The sequence below is a fragment of the Pomacea canaliculata genome, linkage group LG6 (genome assembly GCF_003073045.1).
Source record: "Pomacea canaliculata isolate SZHN2017 linkage group LG6, ASM307304v1, whole genome shotgun sequence".
Taxonomy (NCBI): Eukaryota; Metazoa; Mollusca; class Gastropoda; order Architaenioglossa; family Ampullariidae; genus Pomacea; species Pomacea canaliculata.
Genome location: NC_037595.1, coordinates 15,209,076 through 15,232,649, shown reverse-complemented (window position 1 = coordinate 15,232,649; position 23,574 = coordinate 15,209,076). Strand labels below are relative to the sequence as shown.

The 23,574-nt window shown below is 40.3% G+C and overlaps 1 protein-coding gene across 3 annotated transcripts in view; it reads right to left on the bottom strand.

Moving 5' to 3' along the window:
- Positions 1 to 23,574, bottom strand: part of LOC112567036 (staphylococcal nuclease domain-containing protein 1-like) — an 87,869-nt gene that overhangs the window by 63,062 nt on the left and 1,233 nt on the right. The window contains exons 2-5 of one of the 3 annotated variants that reach the window (XM_025243497.1): positions 15,777 to 15,926; positions 12,317 to 12,440; positions 9,040 to 9,121; positions 2,264 to 2,421 (exon numbers count right to left, since the gene is read on the bottom strand). In XM_025243497.1, coding sequence (XP_025099282.1) covers positions 2,264 to 2,421; positions 9,040 to 9,121; positions 12,317 to 12,440; positions 15,777 to 15,926 — 514 coding nt within the window. Of the gene's footprint in view, positions 1 to 2,263; positions 2,422 to 9,039; positions 9,122 to 12,316; positions 12,441 to 12,727; positions 12,758 to 13,101; positions 13,257 to 15,776; positions 15,927 to 23,574 lie in introns of those variants that run through there. The other 2 variants (XM_025243498.1, XM_025243499.1) reach the window with 2 other exon arrangements.

Sequence of the window (23,574 nt, the reverse complement as noted above, 5' to 3'; positions counted from 1 at the left end):
ATGACAGACCAAAATGTGTAGAAATGGATCTGTCTCACCTAAATCTTGTTTGTGAACTCACTTTTATGATAATCCAACCAAAATTAGGTAGATGAAGTGGAGTTCTGAAAAAGTTTTTTGCACATTTCAAACATGGCGTGGCCCGAAAGTGTTATTCGACGTTTCAGATGCGTGATGTTTACGATCGTTGCGGATTTCAACATCGTCTTGCCAGCCATCTAGCCATATTATTCAATCAAAGAAAAAAAAATCAAACGTACTTTCTTCATCATGTACAGGAGATAATTGTGTTCAGAAAGGCCTAAACTATCTTATTAATTAAGTTTTTCTTCTACACCATGAGCTGTATAGGCCTAAGTTCAACGTGGAGAGAAAGAGTTCAGTGACAACGGAGGACAGTAATTAACCGAGTACAGAAAGCCTTGGGCACCGATGGGCCATTGGATCCAATCTCTGTAAAGCATAAGCGGATTGTGTGAACCTATAGGTGCTGCAGCATCACTTACGGCTTTAAACAGCACAGAAACTTAAGTGAGTAGAATGGACAGAAGCATGCCAACAAGCTTTTGAGCCGCTTAAGGCACATCACACTTCTGACCCTATCATCGAACTACCCAGTTTCTAAACAGTTCCACCTAAGAACAGACGACAGCAAACGTGGTCTGGGGGCTGTGCTACTGCAGGAATGCAATGGTACCTTACATTCAGTAGCGTACACTGGTAGGAAGCTAAGGCTGAGAGAGCACACCATAGATGCGAGAAAGAATGTTTACTGTGATTTTTGTGATTCGGAAATTTAACCAGTATCTCTCTGGGTGAGAATTTGTGCTAGAAAGTGATCATAACCCCTCTCGTATTCTTAGCCCAGTGATGCCCAACCTTTTTCGGCCTGCGGGCCATAAACATTTCCGACACGCGTGTTGCGGGCCGCTTCACCGCAAAAATACAAAAAAAGAAACAAAATAGAGCAGATACCATTTTTATTAGAAACAAGTTGTACTTACCATTAATTATGTAGTAATTAGTGGGATATTTGAAGTTGTTTTCCCGAAACCAACTTCTAAATGTCCGACTGCATCGTAGAGACATCAAGTCGGAGCACTGAATCGAAATGTTCGTCCATCGAAAAAAAAGATTGAGAGACCCCCCCTACGTAGGGATGAATACTTCCTCTTTCCCTTTTTTCGTTTTCTTTATTTTTTTTTTTTAAATTACTAACATGCCGATTTTCTGCACTGTGGGCAGAAGTTTTGCGGGCCGGATGGCCCCGTGTTGCGGGCCGTAGGTTGGGCATCCCTGTCTTAGCCAAAGCCAAACACTCTAACCAGAGATTAATGAAATGGTCACTTTTACTTCAGGAATTCCATCCCTACATAAAATACATAAAGGGGACGGAAAACATTGAGGCTGACTATCAAAGACGGGTCCAATTTAGAAGAAGGGTGGCATAATGAACATGTAAATATAATAGGAGCTGACTGCTGTTTTTGAAAGTTGAAGTTAATTTTACTTGTTACGATTTAATACTTTGTTGTTTCAAAGATAGGAGTTATAGAGTAGCCAGAAGGAAGTGTGTTTAATTAGGTGTGTTTTTTTTTAAAAGATATTTCCCATAGTGGAGTTTACTGAAACAATAAAGCAACCTGGTTAGAAGAAATCTGGGGGGGATTTCAATTTTAGCAAGGGGGAGAGTACTGAGTTGTGGTAGGTCTTGTACTGTTTCATGTAAGAATGGTGTTTTGTGTCCGACGTCTTGTGTGTGTCATTTGTTCAACATCACTTGAAGCAGAAAAAGACATCATACATAAAGAAAGCAGTTGCTCTAAAAATGGCAAAGTGAGCGGGAAAACAATGGTTTTCATTCACCAACTTCATTATAACTCTCTCAGTCACATTCCACTGAACTTGTGCCTCTTCAATTCACCTATAAATCTTTTCATCCTCATCATCATCTGCGGAGGCTTGTTGAGCGCTGTGTTGTGTGTGCATATGTGAGGTAAGTGTACATTTGTACTATAACAATGTTCAAATTCTGTTCTATAACGTTTGCCCAGAGAGTATATTTGAAAAATAATGGTAATGTCAAAGTCAGACCGATGCAAAATCTGATTTGCACAATGGATGCATATTTGTACTAATACATTTTTGCTGATATTTTATGTAAACAAAATCAAATGTAAAAAAACAAACTCTAATATTTATGTAAACAAGACTAACAAGATCAAATTTCAACTTATAAGATATTTTTAGTCTTTATATTCACCTTCAAGGGGTTTGTTATGATGGGAGTCCACAAAATTACGTGGGTTTTCAAGTATCCATTTGATGTCACGAACATGTGCTGACATATCTGCACCATGCTTCCCCTTGCTTGCAACTCTGGCTGCATCTTCAAGCTGAATAAGTTTCTGTTGATCAGAACTGAATGAAAAAATTTTTTTTTTAAATACTGAAACTGAAATGCTTAAGCATATTTGTAACTAGGTGATCCTGGGTCAGATGAAATGATCAATAATCTTAACAATACAATATTTCATTTTAATAGATGTATGCAAATATAAATGTAAAGGTGTGGTGTAGAATCTTGAGATGCTACCACAAATAGTAGCACAGTTCAAATATACACTATGTAGTCAATTGTTGCCCCTGTGGGACCCCTGGGTATGCTTGCCTAGCGAGCATTGTAAGAATAGGGTCCCTGCCATCCAGCCAGGCATGTTGTAGGGCTAACAACCCTACCATGTAAAAAATAGATGTTACAGAAACCAATACCAGAATACTCGCTACATTTGGTAGAGGTAATAAAGCATGCCAGGTGACTGGATTTATGAAGGACAGCCAAACCCGAGAGGGAGCTGGCGACCCGACAGTGGATTTACTCAAGCTGAAGCAGAAGTTGAGGGTGGGGTGCTGGAACTTCCAGACCTTGTACCAGACGGGCAGGATTCTCCAACTAGTCAAGGTGTTTGACAACTACAACTTGGACATCCTGGGAGTCAGTGAGGTCAGATGGAGTGGCACCGGAAAGAGGAGACTAGCGTCAGGACATACCATCTTGGTCTCAGGAAGATCAGACACTCAGCACTCTGAAGGAGTAGCACTACTCCTCAACAAGAAAACGGAAAAGGCACTGCTGGAATGGAAGCCTCAAGGACCCAGGCTTTTGAGAGCAAGATTCCATTCAAAGTACACCAAGCTGACAGTGCTAGCTTGCTATGCACCAACAAAAGACTCCAAGGCAGAAGGCAAGGATGCTTTTTATGATCAGCTCCAGGCAGCCTCGGAGAGCGTTCGAGCCCACGATATGTTGCTCATCATCGGCGACCTCAATGCCAAGGTGGGAAGTGACAACACCTGCAGGGAGCATGTCATAGGCAAGCATGGAATTGGAACCATCAATGACAACGGAGAGAGACTGGCAGACTTTTGTGAAGAAAACAACCTACTGATTGGAGGCACACTCTTCCAACACATCCAAGACATCCACAAGGCAATGTGGCATCACCAGATGGGATCACAAAGAACCAGATAGACCATGTTATCATCAACCAAAAATGGAGGAGCTCACTTCAAGATGTCAGAGCCTACAGAGGAGCAGATGTTGCCAGTGACCACACTCTTGTGATAGCCGCAGTTTCTCTGAAGCTACGTCGATCGCGAGGAAAACAGGCATGCCAGCAGAGAGTGGACTCCGGCAAACTGAAAGATCAAGCCACCAAACAGGCCTTTGCTATGGAAGTAAAGAAGAGGTTCCAGGCACTAGGAGACCAACAAGAGATGACCTCAGACGACTTCAATCGAGTCTTACAGGAAACAGGGCTGGTGTGCATAAGCGAACGTAAACATGAACTTAAGCTTAAGTTGGCGGACTTAACTTTAAGTACAGTAACTCGGTGTGCACAAGACAACTCAAGTCCGCTAAGTACAAAATTTCTTACTCAACTTTAAGACTGCCCTCCCCCGAGTATAAACCCTTACTTAGCTGAGTCGGGCGACTTAAGTTAGCACATTTCTGATTTCTTCGTGTGAAGAGTGACAGAAGATAGCAGCGAGACGACTCTGCTTTAGAAGGATGATAAGAAGACATTTGAGAAGAGAACGTGTGTTTCGTGACAGACACAATCCTTTTTGACCTGTATGACGACATTGAACTCTACGCTCGATTTCGCTTTCGGCGAGTCAATATCATGAACCTGTGCGATTTAATACAGGAGGGCATCGACCACCCTGGCTTTTAAATTTGACCATTTTTTTAAAAAAAATTTGGGTCCATTTCCTTTTTTGCTCTCCATGAGCACTGATGGCAACTGCTATGTCTTTCCACAGCTTATTTTTTTTCTTCACGGTCCACATATTTGAAAGTGTCGCAAATAGCCCTTCTTTGTGCTCTTCCACCAAGCTGATGAGAAGCTGAATCTCGCAATCCCTCCAGTTGGCCGTACGGTCTTTCTTTTTGGTAATTGTTTTCATTTTTTCAGGCACATACCTCAATCTCAAAAGATAGTATCGTGGTTGAAAAGACTGAACAGGAGCAAACATAAAAGCGTAATGCGCGAACAAAGCGATTGTTGATTGGCTGTTTGTATATAAATAGTCAATGATGTGAGAGAATCCCCAGCAATTCCGAAAAGGACAAGAGGTCACTGTCTTGACCCATTTCTTAACTAAGCAAGCAGTTGAGTCCGCTCATGCACACCGACGTCGATTCTCGCCAGCCATGAACTCAACTGAGTCAAGTTTGCGGTTTGCGGCCAAATTAAGTAAGAAATTTAAGTTCGCTTATGCACAGCAGCCCAGGAGAAAAAATACTGGGCTTCAAACAGAAGAAGAAAGAACAGTGGATCAGAGAAGAGACATGGAAGAAGATAGACGAAAGAAAGTCAGCCAAGCAAAAAAATCAACAGCACTGGATCTGAACTCCTCGACAAAAGAGTCTACATAGAGAAATTGGCAGATGAAGCTGAATACCAGCAAGAAAAAATGACCTGAAGACACTGTACAAGATAAACAAACAGCTAAACAATGAGTTTAAGAACAGTGATATGCCAATGAAAGACATGAACGGTAATGGGAGAGGCAGGAAAACTACAGCGCTGGTGGGAGCATTTTGAGTCAGTTCTGAACAGACCAGATCCTCCTCAGCTTGCAGACATCCAGCCAGCAGCTATAGACCTTGACATCTGCACAGATCTGCCAAGCCTGGAAGAAGTGACAGCAGCAGTCAAGACAATGAAGAGTGGCAAAGAACCAGGGGCAGATGGAATAACAGCAGAGATGTTGAAAGCAGATGTAAATGTGACAGCTGCCATGCTGACTGAAATCTTCAGGCAAGTTTGGGAATCAGGGCAGGTCCCTGATGCATGGAAGACAGGGCTCATCTTCAAATTACCCAAGAAAGGAGATCTTGGAGACTGCAATAATTGGAGGGGCATAACACTTCTTTCCCTCACCAGCAAGGTCTTCAGCAGAATTGTTTTGTCAAGACTGACGGCAACTCTTGAGAAAGACCTCCGACCACAGCAAGGAGGATTTCGCCCTGGGTGATCCTGCTCCAAACACATCTTCATTCTGCGACAGATTCTGGAGCTGAGTAACGAGTGGAACACACCACTGTACATCAATTTCATCGACCTGGAGAAGGCTTTTAACAGCATCCACCGTGAGTCCTTATGGAAGATCCTGAGGCATTACGGAGTCCCTGCAAAACTTTTTCAGGTCATTGCAATGCTGTACAGCAATTTTAATTCACAGGTTGTATGTGACACGGAGCTCACAGACCCCTTCAACGTAAGTACTGGGGTGAAGCAGGGCTGCACACTGTCGCCGTTCCTCTTCATCTTGGCCATGGACTGGATCATGAAGACTTCCACCGACAGTGAGAGGAGAGGGATCAGATGGATCATGACTATGACAGCAACAACAACGCTGGAAGACTTGGACTTTGCTGATGACATTGCCCTGTTGTCGCATTGCCACCAAAACATGCAGGAAAAAGCAAATGCCTTCTCAGAATCAGCTGGAAACCTTGACTTGAAGGTCAGTGCAAAGAAAACAAAAAGCATGAGAGTGAACGCCAGAGTCCAAGACAGCATCAAACTAAATGGAGAAGAGATTGAGGAAGTTGACAGTTTCACCTATCTTGGGTCCAAAATGTCAAACACCAGGGATGTGGAGGTGGAGATTAGAGCCCGACTGGCGAAAGCCAGCCAGGCCTTCGCCTCACTCAGGAGCACATGGAAGGCAAAAAACATCAGTCAGAAGATCAAGCTGAGAATCTTCAAGTCAAATGCGATCAGCACCCTCCTTTATGGATCAGAATCATAGAAGATGACCAAAACCATCAGTAACAAGCTTGAAGTCTTCCAAAACAGATGCCTCAGGCGCATACTTAACATCTTTTGGCCAAATACCATCACCAACGAAGAACTCCACCAAAGAACTGAAACCGAGTCCATCACCACGCAGGTTCAACGAAGGCGTTGGCAATAGATTGGACATGTGCTCCGCCAGCAAACAGCAGACCTCTCCAGAGTCACCCTACAATGGCCTCCAGACGGCCGAAGAAAACGGGGCCGCCCAAAGGAAACTTGGAGAAGAACAGTGGAAAGGGAGATGAAAGGAAAGGGCTGGACATGGGGTCACCTAGAGCGGGTTTCAGCCGATTGACATCTTTGGCGGACTCTGGTCGAGGCCTTATGTGCAACATGATGCACAAAGAGGATTAGATAGTCAATTGTTGATGGTTTAATGATGCCAGTATTGCTTTGTTTTATAGGAACTGAGTTTTACTTTTTTTCCCTTGATCAAACTAAAATTGAGGATATGTCTATTAGCACTTCACATAAGTGGTCAGGGAAGGTGCTTGACAATAAAGACTAAATAAACACTTTATAATAGGATTGTAAGGAGATAACACTTTTTTTTTCTCTTCTTTCGTGTGTCTTTTTCCTCCCTCTGAACACAAGAGTTGTCAATGGTCACAATATAAACTCACACCATGGAAACTTCTGGGTTTTTTTTAACATCTTTGCTTCAGAACTGTGACAGGACACCAGTAGCTTATGTCAGTAAACTGAATTCAATTTGAGTCATGTATCTGTAGATCTGTTTTAGAACAGATGCTGTGATTTAATAATGTCATAAAGCTTTCCAACTAGCTCAAGTGAATGATTATACTTATTTCAGATACAAAATTTGGGTTTAAAATAGCTGTTGTCTGGACTTTACAGGATAAACTGCGAAGGTGCTTTATGCTGGGGGCTACCATCTGTGTTGCAAAAACTTTGAATCTAGTGAATTTAATGTCTCAGTTGAAAGAAAATTAGTGTGAAATGTTCTTCGTAACCTCTTTGATGTTCCCAATTCACAACCTCCAATTATCACAAAAAGAAAATAAAGTGACAGCTCCAGCACAGAAGTCCTACAGTGCAGACAAGCTGATACAGGTACAGTCTAAAAATACAAATTTCAGCGATACAAATATGAGTTTAACACAGCCTATGTAATTTTTTTCATTTGGATCAAAGTTTCTTCAATCTTAAGATTCTTTGGTGCACTTTTTTCTTGTTCATGTTTCTCTTAATAAAATGATTCTTTAAATATGTTGACAGATGTAAATGATATCAAAACAGCGAGCCATGTGAAGACATCGTAGCAGAAATGGTAAAAAGAGCTTTGTAAAATGTTTTACAGGTGTAACACAAATAGCAGTTGTATAAACAGCAATAAAAGCTATTACATGCCAGGGCAGCCATTGCAAAAGAAACTAATGATCATTTCCCTCTCACTCTAAAAGCATATCCACAACATCAGTTAATAATATTGTATCAAATGAGAATTCAAAAAAATGCACACAATGAACGAAATGTTCTGCTTAACAAAGAAAGAGATGGGGACCTGACTGAGCTGTTTGCCACCTTCCCTCCAGCAGAACCAGCCAAAGATTTTATGTTTGTAAACAAATTGCAATATTTTTTCTTGTTGTTTGATTAACTCAATGAGGTCACCTTCCCTTATGACTTGAAGTCACCTTATTTTGGCCACTTAAAAAACATTTTTAAAATAAATATTTGTCATAAAAAATGTAATTTAAAATGTGTGCTAACAATAAATATAAGATAAACCAAACTGCTTTACCTTTAGGCCATAGTATGCTATTGAAAAATGCACAAAAAGCAGCATACCCTCCACTGACTTTTCAAAAAGTATTTCTGAACTGGGGTCACAGTACATTCTGGTAATTGACTTTAAATAACGTAGTAGAAATGTCACTTTTGTAGACTGAAATAATCCATGTGAATGAAAATAAGGGCAACCACAAAAAATGTACTTTATGATGGTTCAGAAAACCTATTGGGAAATTGGCAAGCATCATCTCGCTTGGCCCACCCCCCTCTTTTTTTTTGTAGCTACACCAGAAAGGAGTTGCGGTAGTTAAATGACACGAAATTCTGTTGTTTAATTTAAATAAAAGGATGTAACTTGGAGAGAAATGATTCAGCATTAGAAAGAGCTTTTTTTGTTTCTGTACTGTTAACTGTTTGCGAATTATAAAAGCACTGTACCTGTGTTTAACGTGACCTCTTAAGCAAGGCAAGCCACTGGCTGTGGGTTGCAAGTGGATCACCAGGAGTTAATGGGTAAGCTAAAGGTAAAGGCTGTCCCCCTAAACTTTTTCTGGTTGTTGGGGTGTGATATGTTAAAGACCTCTCTTTTCTCAGGGTAAGCTTTATGTGAGGGCAGTGCCCATTTCCTCTTCCTTGCTGCTTTACCTCCCCCAGCCCTCTGCGGAGTCAGGTACCCTGATAGCTGAGACAAATGGGGTCAGTTTGCCGCACCATACTAGTATTGAACTAGTGCACCTCTCTCTTTAGGCATCAGTGCTCTAATCACTTGGCTACCATCTTCCCTACCTCATGGGAATTCATATTTATCCTTCATGATCCTAAAAGAGAAAAAGAAAAGCACAGAAACATACAATATTTATTTACTTAAAAGACTGAGACATATAAATGAATGGGTTGTAACATGACTACTTACTCATCTTTCTTAAGACCCATTCGACGAACATCAACAAGCCCTTCTGCAACTAAAGCTTCTGTTATATTTTCACCGTCTCTGTCTGTAAATCAAGAAATAATAGCTACTAATTAAAGGCTAAAAAAATACAATGTTCATTGACACTCAAATTGACACTCAATATTGTCAGGATTAAGGTGACCAGACGTCCCGCTTTAGGCGGGACAGTCCCGCTTTTGACCTCGTGTCCCGCCTGCTCATCGGGCAGGACGCCCCATGTCCCGCTTTCTGTCTTTCTGGCAAGTCCATCAAATGTCCTGGTTGTCTTTAAAAATCACTTTTTTCGGCGTTCTTTGACGGTAACGACACCATCATCGGCACGTGTCCCGCTTTCGCCCCCGAAACGTCTGGTCACCTTAGTCAGGATTGAGACATGCACTAAATTTGCACAATTTTTTTTTTTATATTTAGTGTACATATGCATGCCATAGTGCCCTACTTTATCTATTGTGTTTAATATATAATAATAATAAGGGGGCATGTTCATAACACAAATTAAGAACGAGACAAGGGACAGAACAAAGGAAGGATAAACATCAGTACTGATTACAAATAAAAGACAAATACAGAAAATACAAGGACTGTGAGTACTGTGATTTTGCAAAGGCGGACAGTAGGGTAGTAGCAATAAGGGAAAAGTGGGGAAGGGTGTGAAAAAGGACTAGCATTGTGTGGATGTTGTTAGGAGTAATGCTTAAAGGTGGAACTTCTGGGCAGTTTTTCAAATAGTTTTTACCGGGGAGGTAGGAGACAACCCCTACAGATCTACACCAGTCTTCCCTAATTGCTAACTGACAGCTAGGCAGGGTGGAGATCACAGGCAGTGCTGACTATCCCAACAAAGAAACCTTTTTCTCACCTGACCAGTACTTGCTGTAGGATTTGAGAAAGGTGAGGTGAAACGGCTTTATCTGAACAGACTGTCGGGATAGTAATTGGAGAGAAATGACTGCTATATGTATAAATGTATATGTATCATATATATGAATATGTATCATACTGCTTTTGGGTGTGCATGGCTTTTGTTTTGATTCGTTTTATTTAATTAAACCTTTTGCTTGTATTGTCAAGATGTGTATGTCCTTTTGGAGTACATGCAGTTTTGACTACAAGCACATGACATGAACACATGTCAATTTGCAGGTAGACTACTGCCGTTGATTCTCGTCGATCAGCACACTGGCTTTGTACATCAGGCGCTGGGGAAAACTTAACGAATGCTACAGGCTCACCATGTTACTCCTTTTGTGTTAGCATGTGCTCTGCAGCAGACTCTCCTGTGTGATTCTTTAAGTAGGAAAGAATATGCTGGCCATGCTGACGGTAATGAAAACATGGACTAGGAACGTGACAAAAGTATCACACATAACACTACCTCCTCTCACCGCAAAGAACAGTCTGGGTGCGGACCAGAAAAGGTACCTTTTCTTGAATATAAATAAAGATTTAATGATGCAAATATAAACAAACATTTTTGATATAGATGAGACTAAGTCTATCTCTTTCTATTGTCAATGCTAACAGCAAAGTGTATGTATATCTGACAAGTGAAAGTGTAGATGCTGCAAGCTGCCAATGACAGCTGCCTGAGGGATGTAAATCTTGACACTAAAACAAATATATCTTTTGAACAAAGAGCTATCTTTTTTATTTTTATTTGCCAATAATTCTGCTAGCTTCTGACAACCCCGATGTTTAGTTTTCCTGCCAAAGTAGATTAAAATTTTTCAAAATTTTGCAAATAAGTACTTTGAAAGAAATGCACGTAATTTAATCTATTATGCTATTTTATATCATAATAAGTAACTACAAAAGCTGAATTAAACAAAGGTCTTCTAAATTAACAGACAGAAAACAATTTTACAATTGATGATAGAGTTCAGAAGTTACAGCAAATTTAAAAAAAAAAAGGTGACCTTAATCCTACAGAAATCAGCCAAAAAGGCTGATATTTGCAACTCCTTGCTATTAGAAGGCCTGGTACTGGGAAACATCTGCAAAAAACCTCAGTAATGTAATGGTTAAAGCCATAATTTGTAGGCAGCCTAAGGCAACTGTTGTGTTCCTTACTTAAAGAACGCAAAATGGTCTTGAATGTGTTGAAAAACATCCATTTGTGACACTGTGGGTTGTAGCACATGAATGTGGGGATGTGACTGTGTCTGGCAATTCTGGGGGTGAATACAGGACACAAATCATAAAATATATGTGAAGCAGGCTCTTTACAAACACAAGAATCTCTATTAAATGTTCTGAAATGGTCGAGAGTGCAATGGTTCTTCTTAAAGCTAAGGCAGCCATCCTCCTTGCATTCAAAATTTTTCAGACACCTGTAACCACAATTTGTGCCAGCTGTAGTGCATGTTCTGCTGGAATATAAATATCATAAATGACATATATATCACTCTCATAAAAAATAACATTTTGTGACTTTTTTAATAACTATGGCAGTTGCCAATGAGATGCATTTTTCACAAAAGCAGCATCCACAGTTGTTGTAGAATTATCACAAAGGCAGCATTTTTCAAGATCCACAGAAAAAGTCTACTAATTTACAAGTTTTTGAATCACCTCTCTAGCAAAATAAAATGTAAATGTCTTCTATATTACAAAAGTACACAGGTGTCTTTTAACCCAATAAAAATGCAGAATGGACAGGAAGAAAATGTTCAGAAATAGATACCCATCAGACATTCAGAACAAACTGTCCAAGATGTGTTTTAATTTCTTTGCAGACTGCTGCCCTATTTTTCTGAACTCCTCTTCTCTCCCCCCCCCCCCACAAAAGAAAACAATCCCAGCCAGACAACTAAGCTTTGTCTAAGGACCATATCCTCCTAACTATAACTGTCACCAGAACAACAACATACTGTCACAAAAATTTTAATTACAGTGCAAAACAATGGAATTCTCCCCCCTTCCATATCCACCACCTACCAACCGTAAAATCCTTTAAATGCACACCTCTTCATTGAGCATTACTTCCAACAAAGTCTACACAATGCTATCCCTTCTTCAACACCTCCCAACCCCCAGTTCTTGTTACCTGATTTCATTTTCTATATTTGTCTTTTATTAGTTATTAATATTGTTGTTTATCCTGCATCCTTTATATGTTGCCAAAGTCTCATTCTTGCCTTAAGCGCTAAAAGCATGTGCCTTATGAGCACAAGTATGCATTATTTAAATCACATGTTTATTATTATTACGTGTGAAATAAATGAATGTGAAATCTCACCTTTTCCAAGAAAAACGACACCATATTCTCTGCCAGTACCAGGAACCTTGTACTCCAAATAAAATGCAACCTCCCGTCCTATAACTTTTTTCCGTAGGAACTCACGAGCCTCCCAGGCATAGGGCTAATAAAAAAATGTTAAAATCTCTATTTTTTTAAACTGCTAATATTAAGCATGTCTGAGATACTAATCGTAATTAAACATGATAAGTACACATCCAGCAAAGATAAGCAAGTACAAATGTCATCACGCATCCCAGTTTGAAAAAAAGGAAAAGCAGTTTAGTCAATCAAGAAAAGCTTTCTGGTCAAGAATATTTTTAAAGTGACATTGCTAGCTAAAGCAGAGCTAGTGGAGGAAGAATCCTCATTCAGTAACAATCTGTCCCTACACGATAAATGTCCTCTTACTGAAGGTTCCAACATAGACTACAAGCTCTCAACTCTATGCTATGGATTCTTTGATGGCCTCCCCTCTCTACTGAAATCTTGACTGTTCACACTCCTGCTCAAAACCTTTGCTCCTCATCAGCTTCCTGCATTCTATTCATTCCTCCCACAAAGGCAGTCACACAGAGACAACGGACACTCTCCGTGCTGCTAAGCAGTGAACTCTCTTTCACATCACCTTTGCCACTTGACTTGAAGGCTACATTCAAATGTTATCGCTGAGAATTATCCCTGAACTACTATTCATAACTCCTTTTGTCATATTGTCTGTCATGTGAACCATTATGTAACTACTCCATCTCTACACTGTTTATAGTATCTATATCCTTTTATACCTTTATCCATTGCATTTACATTCTGCTCTTGTATGTTGTTTTGAGTGCCTACACGTATCACACGATCCATTGTCTGCTACCTAACATTCATTTATCATTACTGGTCAGAGCAGAGAGTGCGTCCTATCTTGGTCGTGATGCTGCGCAATTCAAGTACACATTTTGTTTTCAAAACCACAAACAGCAAAGACTCTTTTAAGCATTAACAGTTACAAGCACGTAAAACAATTTCATGGTTGGTTGGTTGAGTTTTACATCCCATCTGGCAGCCTATCCACTCCTAGATGTTGATCAACTGCCATGTTTTTTATCTTTGCTCCATTGGCTTCCTTCCTCCACACACCCCTGAATGACTGTCTTGGGTAGTGTGTCGTGTCAAACAAAATGTCCGAACTGAACCAATCTTTATTGCTTGACAGTGGTGAGCGGAGGTTTCTAGAAACCACAAGGACAGCATTCGTTTTGCAAACAAATTTGTTTTCTGTTTCCTGTAGGAGATTGAGAGTGATGTCAAGGTTAGGACATAATAATAAAACAAGCTAAATACAGACAGCCTGTCAACTGCGGACATTTTGTGCTGCACATGAAAATGGAGAAAATGTCAGGGACTGCGTGAGTTGTTAGGAAGGTTCTAGAACAGGGGTGGGTAAAGTATGACCCGCGGATGTTTTTGGACCAGCCTGTCTGCCAAAAGATGAAGTTTTTAAAATTAATCTTAGGTTAATTTGATTGAAATTTAATTTATCAAGCACAACAGGATTAGAAATTGGCAGTACATAATATTTTAACACAAAGTACAAAGATAAATAACATGGCTGACATGTCTGATGTAATCTTCGGAAATCATCAGAGGAGGCTGCCTTCAAAAAAAGGGCTAGTTTTAAAGTTCTTGTAAGCGAATTTTATTTTGGGAGGATTAATGTTTGATGCAGAGAAAGCAGCTAAGGCAAGGCATCCAGTCCTGTAAACAGATGCCACATGCAAAGAACAGAGTGCCAGAGACAAGAGATGAACCCAGGGCAGCCAACCCGAAACTGGACCACCATAAGTGTTGTGGGGATGGAGTGGATGCTTTAATGACAATGCAGTTCAATGTATTATTAAATTTAGACAGGAGCTGCACAGGCAGATCTGTCTGGAGTTGTTGAATGAAAGAACATGTCTTACGCATGCCTGTGTGTTGTGAGATACATGCCTGTGACATTGTGACATGTCAGCAGTCTCCAAAAGCATTTCACCCTCTCTCCTTTGGTCAACAGGGCCCATGTTTTGCAGTCATAAAGCATAACAGAATGACCAAAGACTTGCATAGCTTGAACTTTATCTTAAAGTTTATACTCCTGCTGTCCCAGACCTTGTTCAGCCTAGCCACTGCTGCCGTGATTCTTTGGTTTATGTCCACCACACAACTGCCATCCTAAGAGAGCGTCACATCCGGGTACTTTAAACTCTGTTATCTCAAGTCGCACAACATTTAGATGGATCTCTGGTTTTCCTTAGCAGACTCCAACTTTTCCCTTTGTGTAGCTCCTTAAACTGGTCTACAGCAATTGAATAGCTTGGACCAAGCCCTTTTTATGTTGAACATTTACATCACGTGCTATAGTGTTGTAACCCTCTCAAAATAAAAAATTATCCCTTATATATACTCTTTGCAAACACATGCATCCCTGTCAAAGCAGACAAGGTGGCCCAGGGTGGATATGAAGAGGTTAGCCTTTACTTGTTTGTACCCAACCTGGATTGATTAATGCATTTAGAGGCAGAAGGTGAGAAAAAGAATATAAGGCTGTAGAGATTTCCTGTCTTCTTAAAGGTTACCCATTTAAGGCAAACAGGGCCCTGAAATTTGACAACCATCTTTGGAAAATAACTTTTGTCCATTTTGAGATTAATGTATATTATGGAGATTCATCATGTCCTCCATATTCTAAGTGATTCTTTATAAAACCACATAGAAAAAAAATGTCTAGACTATGAAATACAAGACAGATTGATTTCATATTTGTTGTCAGCATGCTCGGTATTAGCAAAAATAGAGAATGGAGTAGTAATACAAGTCAGTGTTTTAAAAAAAAAAAGTGTCATACGATAAACCAGCACTTTTAAACGAAAGCATGTTTAGGAAATTTCCAGACATAGAGATTCCTACTTTTTTTCTAAACCAGACAAAGAGCTAGAAACTTCTAAATGCAAATAATGTGTATACACACTCAAATGAGCAATCAAAATTACTGTTATTGATCTTGGTTAGATTGCAAGACACCGAAACGACTAAATCGCTCTGGAAGTTTTCTGGTCTTACAATCTGGCCACACGCAATTTCCAGAAAAAAAAAAAAGAAGTGATTTTAAGAATCTTCCATTTCTAAGACATTGCTGCATATTAGATGTTCTATTTTTCACAAATCACCATACGTAAAAAGAAAAAGGTGGAGGTCATACCCCCAACCTTTCTAATAGTCACTGAGGCTGAAAATAACTAACACATCTGTGTTATTATTCATTTGATCCTTTTACCTATTTATTTTATGCAATATAACAAATATCTTGAACTTTATATTTTATGGTTAAAAATGAAATTCAAATCATATTAGAAAAGCCAGTCAGAAAGACATGATACATATTGCCCACAACATTTTTAAAGGTGAAATAATTTCCAAGAGTAAACAGTACCTCATCTTTTGTTTCAACTGATCCAGAGGTGTTTGGATTTGCCCTCCGGGCTAGTTTTGGAGCCTGGATGTTTGACAGACAGACAGTCTTTTCTGGAGGTGGTCCTCCTTTGGGCTGACCTCTAAGGACTATAGTATCACCTGAAATTACCTGTAAAAACAAAAATCATACTTTTCTGCTTAATGAAACGTAAAACTCAGAACATATCTAAAAATAATTGTCAGTGATGGTGCAACATCTATGCTTCTTAAAAGACCTTACTGATGGTTTGCATATTGTACTGATGTGAATAAGTACTGTAATCTACTCTGTATATCTGTTTTGAAAATTACAGTATCTTATTGCACCAATTAAAAAATATTTGGTGAAAAAGACACAGAATCCTGCTGGAGAATGGGAAAGTAGTGCTACTTTGATCTAGAGTTATGATAGCTATTATTTGTTAGTCATCCCCTTTCCCAAAAATGAAAGATTTCGTTGTCCAATACCATTAATATAAACATATACTGCTAATGTAATAATATACTGCTAATGTACGTTAGAAATAACATCTCATGACCAGACATTAAAAACACAGACATGGTCGCACTGACTGCTGTGCTATTATTTTATCGAATGTTATAAAAGGTGAATAGATGCTGGCAAAAAGCTTAAAGGAAAAAGCAAGTCAAATGGTAAATTTGAATTCTGTCCTAACTCTCAGGCTGCAAAATAATCATCTAGTTCAACCAAAGAAGATAACAAGAGCGACCACTTCGGCAGGATAGTAAAGCCATGCTGACCCAGATGTGACCGCAGCCACACCCCAGTTATGAGTATCAGTTTACGGGAGGATGCCTGGTGGTACATGGTGAGCTGTGCCAAGTTGTCACAACTCTCAAACTAAAGGTTTTTGATTGTTCTCTTTTCTGAAATATGGAGAAAAGCGAATTTCCTTTCTTTAGCAGATTTGCATTTCTTTTTGGTTTTGCCACATATCAAATCAAATCAGACTTTATTGTCTGTCGAGGAGACCCAAGACAGAAATTTTTCTTTTGCTCACACGGGCAGGCATTCATACTCATACAGACATTTAACGCACACATAATAACTACTATCTGTTCATCACCTGCAGGCAAACAACATTACAAATTGTCTTCTATGTCATCTATTGGCCAGAAATCCCTGCATTTCATTAATTATTTAGATTGAGCGCAGAGAGCTCATCTTGTTTGTTCGAAAGGGAGTGCACATTCAACAAGGTGATGGCTTATAATGGATGTCAGCACCCTCTTCTCTTCAGACTGTGTTTGATTCCTCCTGAGTCCTTGTGCCTTTATTTAGGATGGTGATGGTTGCTGGCACAAAGGACCTCTGGTAGGCAGCTTTCCATACACGCAGCACTTTATAGTGCCTGCCTGAGGGCAACAGCTGGAAGTTGGGATGAGAGGGTGCGTTAGGTCCGAAATGATGTTATGTGCCATCTTTCTGACTGCATGAAGGTACAAGTCAGAAAGTGGCAGCTGTGATACACCAATAATTTTATTTGCCTGGTGTATGACTCTGGCCAGCCTTGCCTTGTCTTTGACGAGGAGGTGACCATACCAGGCAGCGATGTTAAATGAGATGATGCTCTCAACAAGAGACCTGTACACAGTCTCCATCACCCCAGAGCTGACGTTGAAGCTGCGGAGTCTCTTCAGAAGGTACAGCCGTTGCTGGGCCTTTTTGTACACTTGGTTCACGTGATCATTAAAGGAGAGCTTCTCGTTGATCACTGTACCAAGGTACCTGAACACAGCAGCCCTCTGCACCTGCTGTCCTTTGATTTGGATTAGTGGGGAGAGAGGAGTTGTGCTATCTCTTCCTTCGTATGCTCTTCCAAAGGCCATCTCCACCGTTTTTTCAACGTTCAGCTCCAGAAAGCTGCGGTCAAACCACTCCTCCAGTTCCCCCACGCAGGCCAGGTACTGTGACAGGGACTGCTCATCTTTCAGGCAGCCCACAAGGGCCATGTCATCTGCATATTTCAAAAGTTTCAATATATGCTGCTGCTTAGCAGTTTCATGAGTCTTGTGTTGTCATTTCCATAGATGTAAGAAGTGGATACAGAAGTGCCAGCGAAGCAATCTGTTGGGACAGCAGGCATTGTACTTGCATGAAAACTGTGCTTTCTGCTCTGATCATTTTGAACCAAGCTATTTCATTAACAAACACTGCTGGCTGACCTGGTGAGCAGTTCCAACCATCTTTGATGTACTGAATCCACTGAAATATATACAAGATTTTTTCAGAATGAATAGCTAACTGCATCAGAATGGCTCCAAGCCTCACAGAAAAACACTTAAAGTCACCAGGTTTTTCAGCCCTATGGGTTAAGCTTGCTTCTCAGGTTCTATCACACAGTGAGCTGGCATATCAATGATGGGAACTTTAGGAGTGTTATCAGAAGAGACCTATGTGACTGCTTTCTTTGTTGAATGCATTGATTTACTGTAAATGCATTCAATATCCTTAGCAATGTGTGATTCCATCTAGGAAAAGTCAGGTCATATTTTTGCATGAAACTTTGTCATGGTTGTCAATACTTAAAAACAATTCATCATGTATGATGGGACAGAAAATTGCTCTAGAAAGCCTGCTTCAACTTTAGGACCATCGTGGAAAAAGGAACAAGACTGAATTCCTCCAGACTAGCGGACTAAACAAAGACTGTATAGAAAACCTCTTTTCTGTAATTCAGAAAATCTGAACAGCTTCTCCACATAGACCGAATAAATGTCAGATATCTGTAACGTTTTGAAGCAATAGACACTTTTCTGCAGCATCAGCAAAGGAAAAATTAAAAAATTTTAAACCTGCAACATCTGTAAATATACATATTTTATATTCTTACAAAGACACTGGGTGTAAATAGGTAATAATGATAATCTCTTTGTGTGAAAAAAAAAAATCTGACCAATTAGAGTTACTTGCAAAAACAATGTATAGGAAGTCCTCGACTTACGACGTCGATCTGTTCTTACGCGGTGTCGTAAACCGAATTTCGACGTAAGTCGGATCATACGTTCATACAGTACTGTACCATAGTAACAGTACAGTACTGCAAACACTTAGCCTATCCAAACACCTATCCTAACACAGTACCCCACATAATTATCAATAAGTACAGTAAAATAGTGTGCAGTACAGTACGTTTAATAATGAAATACTGTACTGTAAGTTCTGTAAGCGCTGTAACAGTAATAAACAGTGTACGACACTAAGCCTCGTAAGTCGGAATGAGCGTTGTATAAAGCGTGGTAACCACGAAACGAAGTAACTCGAGACTGTCGTAACCCGAGGACTACCTGTATACTTGAAACGTTTCATTTTTTCCCCCTTAATTATAGAAGTTGCACCTTTGACATGTTTCAAGCTATTTCCCAAAATACAGTCGGACCTCGATAAGTTGAACTCAAAGGGACCCGGCAAAAAATTCGACTTACAAAGTTTTTGAGTTAGGGAAAATGGTGTAATAGGTGCAGGTATTTGGCTGGGAAGTAGCAATTAATTCGATATAGGGAGGTTTTTGACTTAGGGAAGGTCGACTTATCAAGGTCCGACTGTATCAAAGCTTGTACGCCTGATTGTGTGTGTGTGCTTTGCCAGTTCACAATTATCAGAATAAAGGCAGGGCATGCCTTGAGGCTAGTGAGTGGTCATGCGCACCATAACCATTGTCTGACTTCAAGCTCTCATATAGCAGTGGTGGCTCTTGTTATTCTCACAAAAAGAACACATTTGAAGTAGTTCAAGTAAGCCAACATGTTACATCGTTAAGTGACATTTTTCTAACTAACTTTTATATTTTTCTCAAAAATGCTTTTTTCTTTGCATTTCTTATATCAGGGAGCCTGTGCTACTAATAGAGTCTTTGAAGCACGATGTGCTTTTGGTATGGTCTTTAAAATAGTGTATGGTTAACTTTGCAAAAGAAATTTGTAAAAGTTGTACTCCTTACCTCCCCTAGCTAGAGGAAAGAGTGAGTTTTGTAAGTCACATGCAGGATGTATTTAGCTAAAATATACATACTGATATTAACATTTCTTAAGAAAAAAAGAACTGAGTAAATTTTGTAAAGTGATTTTTTTAACCCCAAAAGGGAAAGCACTCTCTTGCTGTCAAATAATGATAAAAAATAGTGATTATATGCCGACAATCTACATTTAACTCAGAAGTGATAATATAACAATGACTTCCAGGTGACACATGAATATAACCACAATTAGAACTAAAGAGAAAAACAATATAAAAATAGCATGTTTGAAAATGTGCTATGGCCTCTAAAAATGCTATTATTAAAGAAAAAGGCTATGAATTAAATTAAAACCTCAAATTTGATGTCAGAGATTTACTTTCTTTCAAAATGAAAAATTAGCTGCCAGTGGAGTGAACAACTGTGAGCTGGCTGTAAAAAAAAAAAAAAAAAGAACTGCATGTAAACGCTCTAGATGCCAGACAGATAATTAAACAGTCAAGTATCCTGGACAACATGGGCAAACTGGTGTTGGTTCGTTATGTGAAAGGTGGGAATGAGTAGCACAGGTGTGTCCCATCCTAAGTCTACTAGGTACTACTTCAGTTTTACCTGCCACACAGAATGGCAAGGATGTGTTGATCCAAAAGACATATAGAAATGGCATGCAATATCTTGGCCCATTGGGTACAAGAATACAGTTGAATGAAACCAGTAACTGCAAAAGACCAGAAGACTGGCAAGCAGTCTTGGCAGCCTAGTCTGCTCAAACTTTGCCTGGAATCCCAGCAATGCTCAAATGAAGACAATCGCCTTATTATAATGAAGAAGAGCCATGTGAATGGTATGAAGCTGGACCATGAGAGTATGGTCAAAACAACAGGAAAAAAAAAAAATTGGAGAGCAGACAAGAAGTCTCTAATGACTTTGAAGTTTTGCTCTGGTTGAGCACACCAAAAGGCTAACAAAACGGTATTAAGTTCTTCAAAGAACGATGGAATTACCAAGTTGAACCATAATGAACTTCAGAGTCACATGTAAAGACAAATAAGAAGCTAAGATTGTCTGAAAGAATTTCCTGGGAGTGAAGAAAGATAAGGTCACTTCTACTGCCTTTTTCTAAATGTTGTAAGGTCAAGCAGTCCAAAAAGCAGCTAGCGGAAGAGCAAGAGGCCATATCTTTTAAATATCTATTTTGATTTTATTAATTAAACATGAGAGTTCCATCCCTTCGCTGAACAGTGAACACTGTGCCAGCAACTGAGGCTATATCACGGCAACAAAAAGTAATCTTAGCTTTAAAAGTCTAGGGACAAAACCCCCAGAATGACATAACCATAACATTCTTTAAAAGACCAACGCAAAAAGTAAATAATATATAAAAGAGTGAGCAAAGTGTAAAAACGAGTGGTGAAACCCCAAAAGGCCACCGAAAAACCATAAGACAAACAGTTATCGTGACATAAAATTCCTGAAATCTGATGATAAAGTCCTATCCTCCTTAAAAATGTAAAGACTGCTGCCAACAGGATGGACCTGAACAAGGAAAACAAAGAATGCTTGTAAAAAATTGTCACCGGATAATCTGGAGCCCAGGACAAACAATCATAACATGAATCACACTAAATCTTCCCCTACACCTTGGACAAACTGGTGAGGGTTCACCTCATAAGAGGTGTCCCTAAGTGACATAGGTGTGTCCTAACTTTAATCTAGCAAGAACCACCTCCTCCCGCCTCACAGGATGGCACGAAGGTAGCCAGTCGGAAAGACGGGGAGGGGCCACATGTAATTTATTTAGGCCCAGTGTCCCAGTGGCGTTGCCATAAGGACTGAACATAGGCCAAGAAGAAAGGTTAACAGTCTGATGTTACCAGCAACTGCAATTTGCCAGGGACTGACATGCAGCCTTGGGAGCCTGGTCTGCTTGAACATTGCGCCCAAATAAAAACAATGGCCTTGTTATAATGAATGAGTGCTGCATGAACTGTATTAAACTGGACCACCAGAGAGTGGTCAAAATCATTGGAAAGGAGAGCTTGGAGGGCAGAAAGAAAGTCTGAAATAATCAAAAAGTTTTGCTTCGAAGAGCAGTGAACAAGGCAAGCAAGATGGCTTGAAGTTCCACAGTGAAAATAGAAGCAGCCTGTTGCGGTTGGCAGGATGGAACTGCCACCGCAGCAACAGGGCCACTACTTGGGACTTTAAACCAACTGTAAAGATAGAACAGAATCCAGGATAAGCAGAAAGGAGTTCATGAAATGGCTGGAGAAAAACAAGGTCATTAGTGTCCCCCTTTTTTTAAAGACTGCAAGATCAAGATGAATCTCTGGAACAGGAAGGGTCCAAGGAGGAGCTGGTAGTAGAGGGAAACACTCTACCTGTTGTAGGTTAGGTGCTCCATGGAGTGATAATGGCATTTGCTCCTTGGTACAAATGGTATACAGGGAAGCACGCTGAGTCCAAAAAACAGCACGGTACGCAGGGTTTCCAGAATGATAGGATAGCATGAGTTTCAGATGACCGAGAGAAAGTGGAGGCTCACTAGCTTCTGCGTAAAACTTTGTACAGGAGTGGTGCGGAAGGCACCCAGACAGATGTGGAGCCCTTGATGGTGAATAGGGTCGAGAATTTTGAGGTAGGACTTCCGAGCAGAGCCGTGGATGGATCCATAGTCCCAAAATAGATGGATTCATAGTCTAGCTTGGAGTGGACCGGGACACAATACAGACAAAGCATAAAGCATGACAGTGCAGACCGCAACCCCAACCCCCGCTCGCCAACTACTCTAAGAATGTCCAAAGCTTTCTGACAAGAAAGGCGTAGAGATATGATATGAATGAGAAAAGTCAGTTTATGGTCAAAGATGACCCAAGGAATTTTACTTCCTGGACCACTTTGAGTACTGTGCCATTAACAGAAATAGATGGGTTTGGAAGCATACCTTGCAGTTTGCAAAATTGGATGCATACTGACTTCATAGGAAACATTTGAAGCCAGATGATATGTCTCCTATTTCATTGGCAACAACATGCAGAAACCAAACCGAGTAAGCTAGCAGAGGAAGAAAGAGAAGACTGGCTTAAAGGTCAACACAAAAAAAGGCCAAAGTGATGAGAATCAACAAGCAGGAACACCCAATCCAACTTCAAGGAGACAACATCCTGCACGTGACTGCTTCACGTATCTGGAGAAAATTGTCAACAAGGACGGTGGAGCAGATATGACATCAAAAGCCGCATCAGCAAGGCCTGGCATACTTTGAACAACCTACACCCCATCTGGAACTCCTGAGCATTATCCTTCAGCAGTAAGACCCACATCTTCAACACCAACGTGAAAGCTGTCCTACTGTAAGGTACTGAAACCCGGAGAGTGACAAACACCATTAACGACAAGCTTTACCAACCAAAGCCTATGCCATATTCTGGGAATAAGATGGCCTGAAAAGATCTCTAACATCGGCCTGTGGAAAAGAACCAACCAGATATGCCACTAGCCAAGACATCAAAAAGCGCAAATGGGGCTGGATAGGACACACCTTGTGCTAACCAGCTGACACCATTGCTAGACAGGCACTTGACTGGAATCCTCAGGGGATGTTGGGAGTTGGGAGACCAAAGCAGACTTGGGAAAAGAACAGCAGAGAGCGAGGCAAAGAACATCGGAACCACATGGGCCCAACTGAGGGGGGCTGCCCAAAACCTGGTCTGCTGGCAAGGCAGTGTTGCAGCCCTTGCTCCTTGAGGAGTAACAAGGACGAAACTAATGATGACTAAGGTGTGGCTTCTAACAAAAAAA